Here is an 11771-nt window from a genome sequence, read left to right on the forward strand (position 1 = left end):
TGGAGCTAGCTAATGAGAAAATCTGTTTATTAGTGAATGCAAAAAGAAAGAAATCATTCCATTAAAGTGATAGTTTGGTTTGCACAGATTAAAGCTTCATCTAGCTCAGGACTGTTTGGATTATTATAGCATTAGAAGGTTTTTTAAGGGAGCTAATGTTGGGATTAAATCATTTCTCCAAGAATAAAATGTCTGATCACTTCCCTTTATTTTGTTCCATGTCCATATGTCTGACAAAAGGAGATGTGATGTCTGATATTTTGTGTTGTAAAAAATCCTAGTATTTGTACAATAGTAATAGTAGGGTGGAACAATATCACAAACACCAGCCACAATATGGATCGCGGTCCTCTCCTGCCCCCTGCTGCCCATTGTTGAGGTTGATGTCACTTATCTCTGACTCATTTTAACTCATTTTATTCATCGGTATCAGTAACGACTAATAGGAGCTTTTGTTGTCAGTGTTGTTCTAAATATTATTCTCTAAAGTGACTGTTTTGATGCACGTCATGTGACTTGAGTCATGTGACTTGAGAGCGCTCGATCACACTCGGCTGTTATTGTCCGCAGGAAGCTGCTGCTCGTAGTGTTGAGATCGCAGAACCCCCGGACACATTTAAGTCTCCTGAGTGGGAACATTGTGGTTTTCCAGTGGAGTCCACCAACTGTGGACTGTGTGTCGGAGACAAAACTTCCTTATCCGACAGGAAACACTTCTAATATGCGAAGTAAAAGCCAAACTGGTGGAGGACCTGAGCGATGCAAAGTTCATTGCTTTAACTAGGGATTTGTGGACCTCCTGTGCAGCTCAGTCCTTCATTAGGATCACGGTGCACCACATTACGGACAACTGGGTCATTGCACATCCTGTTCTGCAGACACACGCTGTCTATGAAAGCCACACAAGTGATGATCTGTGGGAAATACTACAGGGAGCTGCAGCAGATGGAAAATCCACCATTCCTGTGACAACACATGACGCTCCAAATATTGTTGATGCAGTTGAAGCAGCCAGATTCTCAGCAAATATTGGATGTTCTGCTCACACAGTTAATCTGGCACCACACATGGGAATGTGCCTTAACCAGATGTTGCCAAAGGTGGTCAGCACTACTGCGCAAGCAGAACTTAAGGACCAACAAGAGATGCTCCAACTGCCTCCACACAAGCTGATTCAGGATGTTCCCACCAGGTGGAACTCAAGCTATGACAATGCTTGAGGGCTACCTTGAACAACAGGCTGCTGTTTTCTCAGCACTTCCAAACAGGAGTGTTAAGAGGAACATAAAGGACATTGTTCCTCTGTCTGATGAAGATGGAAAAGTAGCTGAGGACATCATTCAGGTTCTTAAACCACTGAACATGGTCCCAACTTTTTTGAGCACAGAACAGCTGCCAACAGTTTCATTGATAATGCCACTGAAACACACCATCCTGGAGTCTATGAAAGTTAGTGACACAGATCCAACAGTTGGTAAAGATGTGAAATCTGCCATTTTGTCTGACTTCATGAAAAGAAACTCAGAATCTGACTCAATACTTGTGCACTTTCTTCATATGAGCACTACACTTGACCCACGTTTGAAATCTCTGCCTTTTCTTGATGAGACCATGAGCAGCAACATCTTTAACAGCCTGATGGAGAAGATTCTGGAAAACAATCCCCAGCAGGTATTTTTGGGTTTGAATCCAAACTTCATTTAATCAAATCAATTTGACCCAAACTATTTAGTTTCCCATAGTCCTGCAGTGCATATTACTAGTAGATATGTCCTGTGGAAACCACTTTACAAATACAATATATATGGAGATTGTTTTCATTCAATTTAAGCATTTAACTCTAAACAGAAACTGAGATCATCAGAAATGAGCATCACTATGTTTGTTTTTCAATATTAACTTGAAACTGTTTTATGGATTTGTCCTTGTTGGGCCCAGGCCTCACAGGAGCAGGTAGAAGTGCTTGGTTTTAACTGTCCAGAAGTTGATGGAGAAGTCCCCCCTCAAGTCTCCTCTTGTCTCTCACCTTTCCTTCCTGGATCCAAGGAAAATAGCCTTCAAAGATGCAGGTGTCGGAATAACTAAGTTCAGGAAGGCTTTGACAAACCTTGTGCATGTCCACCGTGTAAATGAAGAAGACTGTGACGACTTAATTCGACTCTACAGTCAGTTCATAGATGAGATTGTGCTGCTTCAGAGTTCACAGTTTTCCCACTTTGATCCATATGCAGACAGGGTTGACACATTTTTGCATGACAGAATGTCCCAACTGACAAACCGCTATTGATGTCAGGTGGTGGTGCCCGACCGAGATACATTCCACATCTTGAGGATATGAGAAGAAAGAGATGATGTGGAAAAAAACACTAAGAGAAAATATGTGCTGGATGAAACTGAGGAAGTTAAAAGGAAGAAGAAAAGACTGAAAGACGACATAGATGCACTTGAGACCTCTGCTGACAAACTGGCTCTCCAGGCAGAGAAAACAGCCAAGCTAACTCTAATTGTCAAATCTAACAGCTTAAAGAAGGGAGCAAAGGAAAAGAAAGCAGAAATGGTGGAAGTGGAAAAATCTCTGGATGAGAAATTGAATGAGTTGAAAAGCAATCGAAGACAAAATCAACCAAACAAATGGGCCTTAAAAAGGTCAACAACCAAAGAAGACTTTTGGGAATGCACTTTGTTTTGAATATGTTTTCAGCTGACCTGACTGTTCTGTTGGGAAATATTGGATTGTTTCCTATTGTTTATTCCTTCATTTGCATTCATGTCCTGATGGGAATAATATCCCATAACAAAACTGACTGGATGATAGTTTTGCTTTCAAAAGTCAGTGAAGACCAAAGGAACAAAGCCACAATCAATTGAAAAAGGAAAACCAGCACAGAATACCTCAGGGAATGTGTTTGCTCTGTGGTCCATATTTGAAGCTGACCTTATGTTGGAATGTTTGGATTTAATATTGTTGATCCATTCATGGCCTTATGGAAATATTGGAATGTTTTAGAATGGATTTGATGTGCACTATGTTGGGATATGTTTTCAGTGCTTCCACCCAACCCAAATCTGTTCAGTCAGTGACTGTATATTATGTTCAATAAAGCAAACATCTGGGATCATCCATCCATCCATCCATCTTCTGTACCCGCTTTTTCCTGGAAGCCAGGGTCACGGGGATCTGCTGGAGCCTCTCCCAGCTCTCTCTTGGGTGAAAGGCAGGGGTCCACCCTGGACAGGTGACCAGTCCATCACAAGGATCTGGGATCATCTGTTGGCCAAATCTTTTCTTTAATGTCATGTTGAATTGCTTTGCTTGTTAAGATCATGTAAACCCATGAGACAAGAAAAACTTGAAAGCATATTTCTATGTCTTCAAACTTCTGGTTCCATGACCCTAAGCTCTTTTCAATAATATCCATGGAAAAGTTCCTATCAAATCCTTTTTAGAACCAATATAGGATCTACTGAATATTCTTCAGTTTAATGCAAAACAGAAATATGACCAATAGAATATCAGCCCTCTGTCATATGGCCAAAAAGAAATGCAACAGATGCTTTTTTCCATAGTTGAGTTTGACACATGAAAACTAACAGTGGATCTTAACGTACCACGATTTAACCTTGTTCTCACTTGAAATGTGTCCCCACATTAAGGCCTTGAATTTCAGGGGATTGGACGTGGAATGTCCTTGACAGGTCCTTGAATTTGAAGTTGACCAAGGTGTGGGAACCCTGTTTAAAAAGTTGGATGTGGACCTGAGTCTGGACCTGGACCTGGGTCTAAACCAGAAATCTGGGACTTACCTTTTGTTGCTCACCACAACTGTTGTTGCTACAAATCCTGTTCATGTTGTTCTGAGTGTAATGTAAAGATGATGATTTTAACCTTTGACCTTTTTGCACAAGTGCAGCTGTTACTGTCCATAACAACATAAATGTCTCTCTGCTGAAACCTACATACGAAGACTTTAAAGAGTTTAGTTGAGGTGCAAACAGTTTGGCCTTTAGCGTCACAGTTCACAGGCTGTATCATCACTGTAGTCCAGGTTTCTGTTCAAGCTTTAAGGTCTTTAAATAGGATCATTGGAGACCGGCTGGATTCAGATCTTTTCCAATCTTGTGTGTGACGTTGAATTTAGTTAGATCGGCATCTTCCCAGCAGGGACAGAGACTGATGCTGTACAGTTTCCTCTGCACAAGTACAACAGTATTAGCAATAAAATCCAGCTGAAGTAGCCAAAGTAGTCATTAAGCAGAAAACCAACTAAAGTATCAGAGAAATATTGTGCAGTAAAAAGTCCAAGCTTTGTCTCTGTAATGTAGTTCTGTAGAAAGTAGCAGTGAATGAGAAAGTACTCAAGTACAAATACCTCAAATACCTGACCAAGTGCTGTATTTAGTTTCAGCCACTAGATGGAGACACATTGTTTTTTTTTAAAATAATTTTTCTTCTCTCTGAACTTATTTTGTGTCTTTTTGTGTCATTGTTCATCTGTGTAGGGCAGCAGGGTGGATAAGTGGTTAGCACTGTTGCGTCACAGCAAGAATGTCGTGGGTTCGCAACCTGGCCTTTCTGTGTGGAGTTTGCATGTTCTCCCTGTGCTTGCGTGGGTTTAGTCCGGGTCCTCCGGTTTCCTCCCACAGTCCAAAAACATGCATGTTAGGTTGATTGGTAAATCTAAATTGCCCGTAGGAGTGAGTGTGAGTGTGTGAGGTCATTTTTTTTTTTTTGTGTGTGTCTATATGTGGCCCTGTGATGGACTGGTGACTTGTCCAGGGTGTACCCCTGCCTTTCACCCGAGAGAGAGATGGATAGGCTCCAGAAGATCCACGTGACCCTGATTCAGGAAAAAGCGGGTATAGAAAATTGATGGATGTTCATGTGTTTATTGTTGTTTTGCATCTTTTGTGGTTTTGACCTGAGCTCTGTGACTTTCAAACTAGTCTGATGTCCCTTCATACAGAGACACAGGCCCAAGGGCCCCTGAGCTCATAGGCCCCTGGTTAATCCAGCCCTGATGATTAGACAGTTTCCAGCAGCAGCTCTATGGACTCTGGGCTCCTCATACACACAGATCAACACATTTGAATGACATTCAATAAATAGACACTTTCTATGTGATATATTGTGAAGCTGAACTTTGGAGAATAATCCTCCTTTTAGCCAAACAAAGCAGTGTAGAGTGTGATCTCTAGTCTGTCACATATATGAGAACCTGTGCTTATGTCATTATATGCAACATTGGCCTGTGACAGATGGTGATTGTTTCTGCTGTGGTCTTTTTATCAGTTAGAAAGAAAACAACTGTGTTGTCAGTCTTTGACCATGTTTAATGTGCATTCATTTATGCAAAGCTTGGCTTGATTGATTCCATAGACTTTCTACATGTGGCCAATTATATTTGGACACTAGAGCCTTTTCTAACCAGTCAAATATGAAACATAACTGTGGTTTTTGCCCATAGAAATTAAAGCACATGTGGAGCACAGAGACACACAGATGAAATCATGTGTCCAGGTGGTTGAGCTGTGTTTAGTGTCTGAGCTGCTGCTGCTGCTGTATTACCTCTGTGCTGTGCTGATATCGTCAGACTATTATTACTATTATTCTGACTGTTCTCATATTATTCTTCTCATTATTATCATTCTACATTTCCCTTCAGGGATTAATCAAGTTGATCTCATCTCATTATTCTAATGAAAAGAAGAATTGTCATCATCATTGTCACCATCCTCATTGTCATCAACATCAGTGTCACATTGGATCTCCTTCTTTGCTTCTTTATTCAGGTTGTGGAGCTGCAGGTTGTCAGAGACCAGCTGTGGTTATCTGGCCTCAGCTCTGAAGTCCAACCCCTCCCATCTGAGACACCTGGACCTGAGTTACAACAACCTGCAGGATCCAGATGTGCAGCAGCTGTGTGATCTTGTCCAGAGTCCAGACTGTAGCCTGCAGACTCTGAGGTCAGTAGAGGGCTGCAGTCAGTCCATGGTGATTTCAGCAAGATTGGACTAAACCCAGTCAGTATCAAAGCAAAGATCCAGGATTTCCTGTAAAGCTCCAACCTTCTCAGTGAAGCTGTGAGAGGAGAACAGGGACAGGCTTCAGGATTGGACAGAAAGACAGAGAGAAATACAACAGTCAGCCAATCAGATCAGCCAGAAGCTTGTTGTGATCATGTGTTTGAGTTGATGTGAAGACGACTGTTACTGATGAAGTGAGTCAGTGAGTCTTTTATCCAGATCAAGTGAAAGTGAAAGTGACTTATATGGCCAAGTATGGTAACCCATACTTGGAATTTGTGCTCTGCATTTAACCCACCCAAGTGCACACACACAGCAGTGAACACACACTCAAACCATGCAAACACACCCGGGGCATTGGGTGTGTTCAATGTCAGGCAGCTGAGGTTGAGCTTAATTCCTGCATTTCAGTCCAACAAACACTGGTTCACTTTGGCCTGGTCGGTCACCATGGAAACTGGGTTGATCAATATAGTCATCTATAGCTAACTTGCACTGAAGCAGGATCAGTTTAATGTCTCACATGAGAATTTATCAGTAGCCAATCAACAAAGTGGAAAAAATCAGTCAGTCTTCAAACAGGATCCCAGTCTGAACCAAATCCTGGTTCACCTTAAAGTCACAGTGAAGACCAGAGCAGTGGGCTGAGTCATAGGTTCTGTCAGAGGTCATGTGGGCTCTGAATCAGCAAATCAGGTCAATTTAAGGTTTGTGATCATTTCAGTTCAGTCTGATCTAATTCTAGCAGTGAACAGTTTAATCCATAATGTGAAGGAATGAATCCAAACTACAGCCTGTGATGAACTGAGGAGAAATCTGATGGGATTGTCAGCAGTGACAGAACACACATTTTGCAGATCCATGATGTGTGGTGGTGCAGTGTATTGTCTGGAGCTAGTTGAGGGTTTGATGACTCTTTGTATGTGGACGCCTGCTGAGAGAAGGAGGAAATAAAAAGGAGGAAAAGAGAATCTGATTATTTATTTACTCATCTTCTAACTGAGGTTTGTTCCAACAGGTTTGGCTTCGATGTGAAAACAGTGATTCAATCTTCCAAAGACAAATCCTGTGAGTAACATTGAAACATTGTCTTCATCTAATTTTTAAAGTCTGATTTTACAAAGTGGTCTTGAAATGAAGTTAGATATTTGACACAATCAGGCAGCATGGTGGATTAGTGGTTAGCAGTGGCTGTAAATACTTATGAACATGTGATATTTTTCATTGTTTTATTTTTAATACATTTACAAAGATTTCAAACAATCTTCTTTCACGTCGTCATTCTGGGATAATGTTTGTAGAATTTTGAGGAAACTCATGAATTGAATCCATTTTGGAATAAGGCTGGAACATAACAACATGTGGAAAAATTGAAGCGCTGTGAAAACTTTCCAGATGTTCTGTAAGTTAGAAGATATTTGGAACATCTGGCTGCAGCTACAAACAGCCTGCATGTCCATATTACAGACCAAGGTGTAAATTTTGGAACATCTGTCAGACTGTACAGATGTTTCCAGATGTTTTCCATATAAGTTGTAGAGAAAATGTGAAGCTGAAGACGACACAGAGGCAGATGTTCTGACACCTGTGATCAGGTTGATATTCAGCCAGTAGAAAACCAGGAGCTTTGAGCTGCTGCTGTTGGACTCTGATGAAGACACTAAGTCTTCCTGGTGTCTTCTTCCATCAGGTGTCCCTGGTGTCAAACTGGATCCAAACACAGCAGAGACAAAACCCGATGTGTGTGAGGACGACACAGAGCCGCTGATGGTGAGAATAAAACCTTGTTGCTGTCTGCAGGTTTTGATGGAGACTCTCTGCCATCCCATGGTTTCTGCTGTGCTGGACTGTGTCCACAGTGTGGACTGAGCTCCTGTCCTGGTCTTCATGTGTTTGTGACCTGTGCAAACATATTTCCAGCTGTTGGTCTTCACCTCATGTTATGTAGCAGCAGCTGCCTTCTCCTCTTTAGAACTTTGTCTTTTACACTTACAGGAATATTAAACATAGTATCTTCCATCATAGTGGACTGAATGGACAATCTGCTGAAACCTTTTTGCAGGGGTTTAGTTCAAGTCTTCAGTATCTGTGAATAACACAGCTGATGTTTTGTTCTGAATTCCAGCCTCCATCAAGCTTCTTCACGCCTGAACTGCAAACTGGACCTGGATGTGTCTCCTACAGGTGATGACAGAATAAAAAGACTTAACCCTGTTTACCTGCTGTCACTGTTGTATTACTCAGCACAACTTGTCCATGTTAAAACATGTGGTTCACCAGGCCTGTTGCCCTCATTCAACTCTTCTGTGGCCTACAGGTTCAGGTGTCCTGGTCCAGGTGAATTCCAGTGTACTGAGACTGGACTGGTGTTTGTTGTGGCTCAGGAGGCGGAGCTGCAGTACAAAACCATTCAATGGGATGAAAGGCTCCTTCAACCAGGTGGTAAAGTGGCTGCAGGACCGCTGTTCAGTATCCAGTGTCCAGAAGATGCTGTTGGTCAGCTCCACCTCCCACACTGTGAAACAGAGGAAGGTACAGGCTGAAGCTTTCATGTCAGCAAAAGTCATAGTGAACCACATCCACCCCAGCAGCCACACTGCTGGTGTTTGTACTACCACACTGCTGGTGTTTGTTCCTAATTCATGTAATGCATCTATGGTGCTGTTACTGTGAGATTTCTAAAGTTCAGTAAAAATCTCAAATTAGCAGTAACATTGTCCTGTTGTCAGTAACGCTGATGTTTAATGGTTCTGTCTCAGCTCTGTTCTCTGAAGGCCTGCTGTCTGTCGTCCACATCACTGATGAAGGGTTGAGCGTTCTCGAGCCGCTGGAGATCACAGACACTCATGTGATCGTCAAAGTCCCTCATCTCTCTGCCTTTGGTCTGGTCAAGGATCTGTGGAATAGGCTTTGGAACAACACGTCACCAGTTGGTGGCCAAGTTTTGCTGTTCTGCCAACCACTGCCCAGAAGAACCCAGAAACAAAACCTCAATGTGTTTCTCCTGCCAAGCAACATCCCTCTGAAGGAGGTAAAGATTTCTGAAATGTTAGTGCTTCACTTGTAGACCAGACTTTCTCTATTTTCTGTTCTTTCTTTCCTGTTTCTGTCTTCTGTCTGTTTCTCTCTTTCACGTCAGTCAGCAGACTGAGGGCACTGCACCTTCTGTCAAACCAGTCAGATTCTATAAGTAAATCATCCAATACAGTCAAACCTTTAAACCTGTTCCCCTTATGGTCCATATGAAACATGAGACCTAAAACAATAAGCAGATTAAACAAAGATGAAGAGAAGTCATTGGGCAGCATCAACCTAGGATGGATCAGAGGAAAAGCTCTTGTGGACAGACATGTAAGGGGCTAAACAAACGTTGACAAGTAGACTAACGAAGAGTTTTGGTGCCACCACAGCAAAGACACAACCCCCCTGTTTACAGAATTTAACAATGGACCTGCCAACAAATCGTGTGGAAGTTACATGAACAGAGTACTGGTATATACATTGAGATGAAGATGATTATGGGTGAAACAGTAAGTGGTCCTAGTAAAAAGAAGAAGTAAAAAGAGAGTCCCTCACAGTGTGTAATGAAACAAGGTCAGAGGGCTAAGTCTGTGATGAGATCAGACTGGCCTGTTTATCAGCTCTGATAAATCTTCTGTTGTTATGTCTTAAGGTGAGCTCCCAACACCAAGACTCTCAGAACATCGTGGTCCCTTCCAAATGTAGACTCATCCAGGGCCAAAGCTACAGAGTTGACTGTCAAGAGGCCTGTTTAATACAGCCTGAGGTGAGTATTTGAAATAGTAACTGTGACATGTGACACCTTTCAGGGTAATACTATAAATACACCTTCACTGAGCTTCTGCTTTTCAGACACAAGACTTTGACTTGGACTTTGGACCAAACTACCACCCAACCTTTCAGATCCGCCTGCCTAGAAACACAACTGAAGTGGCCGTAACAGTCCGAGACCACGGAAATACTGAAGTCTGGAATCGCAGTGTTAACCTGACTGTTAAAGTCTTCGTCCACCTGCAGCATCACTCCAGCTGATGGTGACCTCATAGCATAGTCACTTTGGTCATCACAGTATCACAGCTTCAATCTGGTTGCTTTGGCAGTCTGTAAAAAGCATGTTAATGTAGGTAGAACTGGAGCTCCACACTCAGCCAGGTCAGTTCTCAGCAGGAATAAATGTCTGTCTGTACTGGGACCATGTTTTGTAGATGAAACTCATCATCTCCAGCTCTTCTTGTTCCCTTTAGCTGTCTTTAAAACCCCATTAGTAGCAGAATGTAGCAGGTCTGACCTCCTGCCACTGTGTTGTTGATTTGACCCCACAGGCCTCCAGAACATGACACGTATGTTTTCCTCATTCTGACTGACCAGACCTGCACCCCAGTGTAGCCTGGTAGAAATGTGTGAGTGAGAGACAAGTTGATAAAAGTCCTTCTCCTGCTTGTTCCTCAGATGCTTCTCCAAGAAATGAAAATCTACAGAGGCTTCAGAGTCTGTCAGCAGAGATCTTATCATCAGTTCGGACCCAGTTTGTTCAAAAAGTGTCAGAACCAGTTCTGAACCAGCTGCTGGACTTTCTTTTGCAGCAGGATGTAATAAATCAGGGAGAAATGGAGTCCAAAAGAGCAAAGACCAGAGCTGACAGGGCTCGAGCTGTGATCGACATGGTGAGAGGAAAAGGAACAGAAGCCAATTCAGTCCTGATTGATGGTCTCCGTCAATTGGACCCACACCTTTCCAGAACCTTGGACCTGATGTGAAGTAGAGATGTGGCTCAGTGAAATGTCTGACTGTAATATCATGATGGGATCTGGGGTCCTGAATGGAGACAGTTTCTATGAATTCACCTCAAACTCTTATCAAGGTGCTGTTGATAAAAATATGGAAATGCCTTGGATTTTTTCTTTTTGCCTTTTTAAACCACTTTTTGTTTCCTTACATTTGAGTGTCCACATCCAGATGTGACAGTGGCCTCAATCTTTGCAGTGACGGTGCAGTGGTCACTTGCTGCCTCTTTTTGGGAAAGGTGCCCAATGTTTGGAATTTCACAGTTGGAAAGAGAGACATTCAAAATATATGTCAAAGGAGAAGCAATAAAATCAGCTGCTATGTGTCAAAAATAAGGCTCTAATTTATCAGGACCGGCCCATTTAGAAACATCCAAAAGCCTGATGCAGCTCAGAGACAGTAAAGGGAGGAAAACAAAAAGCAGAATTTGCAGAAGGATAAACATCTGGCTCATCATGAGGGGAGTTTAAAGACTCCACCATGGAACCTGAAGCTATGAAGTGCTCATTAAAATGTTGCAACGTTTCCTCTTTATCTGTCATTTACTGTGTGTCCTTCACAATACGAGGTGGAGACTCTGCCTGATCTCGTTTTCAGTCCAAGGTTGAACAGTTTTCCAGAGTTTTGAGGGATTATTTCAATTCTTTGATATTTGAAGGAGGAAATGATCAGCCTCAGCTTTTCTGATGGCAACACTACAAGAATTTCACAACTGCCTGAAACGCAGCCAATCAGACCCCCCTTTGGTTTGCCTGGCTTTGGACCAAGCTGGATCAGGATCATGAAGCATATCTGATCATTGGGAAGAGAAGCAGGGATTTTTAGGAGCTTTAACTCTGTAACGCCTGAGTGGAGCAGCTTATTCATCAGTCCGATCAAAGCATCAGAAAAGAACTTCCAAGCATTAAACACCAACATCAGCTAGAAGGTCAATTTTCTGC

At 42.3% G+C, this 11771-nt stretch overlaps 2 protein-coding genes across 2 annotated transcripts; both read left to right on the plus strand.

Annotated features, from left to right (window-relative positions):
* Positions 1 to 575: 575 nt before the first annotated feature.
* LOC113121471 (zinc finger BED domain-containing protein 1-like) lies at positions 576 to 3123 on the plus strand. Its single transcript, XM_026291996.1, has 2 exons — positions 576 to 1671; positions 1939 to 3123. Exons 1-2 carry the CDS (start codon positions 1180 to 1182, stop codon positions 2083 to 2085), a joined length of 639 nt encoding a protein of 212 aa, XP_026147781.1. The 5' UTR covers positions 576 to 1179; the 3' UTR covers positions 2086 to 3123.
* A 2823-nt stretch (positions 3124 to 5946) lies between these two features.
* On the plus strand, positions 5947 to 10944 carry LOC113121465 (caspase recruitment domain-containing protein 8-like). Its single transcript, XM_026291989.1, has 8 exons — positions 5947 to 5964; positions 7043 to 7092; positions 7715 to 7794; positions 8150 to 8208; positions 8342 to 8556; positions 8784 to 9055; positions 9698 to 9811; positions 9898 to 10944. The coding sequence occupies exons 3-8, from the start codon at positions 7792 to 7794 to the stop codon at positions 10075 to 10077; spliced, it is 843 nt and encodes a 280-aa protein (XP_026147774.1). The 5' UTR covers positions 5947 to 5964; positions 7043 to 7092; positions 7715 to 7791; the 3' UTR covers positions 10078 to 10944.
* The last annotated feature ends 827 nt before the right edge of the window (positions 10945 to 11771 follow it).

The sequence above is a fragment of the Mastacembelus armatus genome, chromosome 20, assembly GCF_900324485.2.
Source record: "Mastacembelus armatus chromosome 20, fMasArm1.2, whole genome shotgun sequence".
Lineage (NCBI taxonomy): Eukaryota > Metazoa > Chordata > Actinopteri > Synbranchiformes > Mastacembelidae > Mastacembelus > Mastacembelus armatus.

Excerpts from the sequence above, each read along its gene's own strand:
- LOC113121471 (XM_026291996.1), top strand. The coding sequence starts at position 1,180 with ATGTTCCCACCAGGTGGAACTCAAGCTATGACAATGCTTGAGGGCTAC. Across the intron at positions 1,672-1,938 it reads TGGAAAACAATCCCCAGCAG|GCCTCACAGGAGCAGGTAGA; the intron begins GTATTTTTGGGT and ends TGTTGGGCCCAG.
- LOC113121465 (XM_026291989.1), top strand. Across the intron at positions 9,056-9,697 it reads GCAACATCCCTCTGAAGGAG|GTGAGCTCCCAACACCAAGA; the intron begins GTAAAGATTTCT and ends TTATGTCTTAAG. Across the intron at positions 9,812-9,897 it reads CCTGTTTAATACAGCCTGAG|ACACAAGACTTTGACTTGGA; the intron begins GTGAGTATTTGA and ends TCTGCTTTTCAG.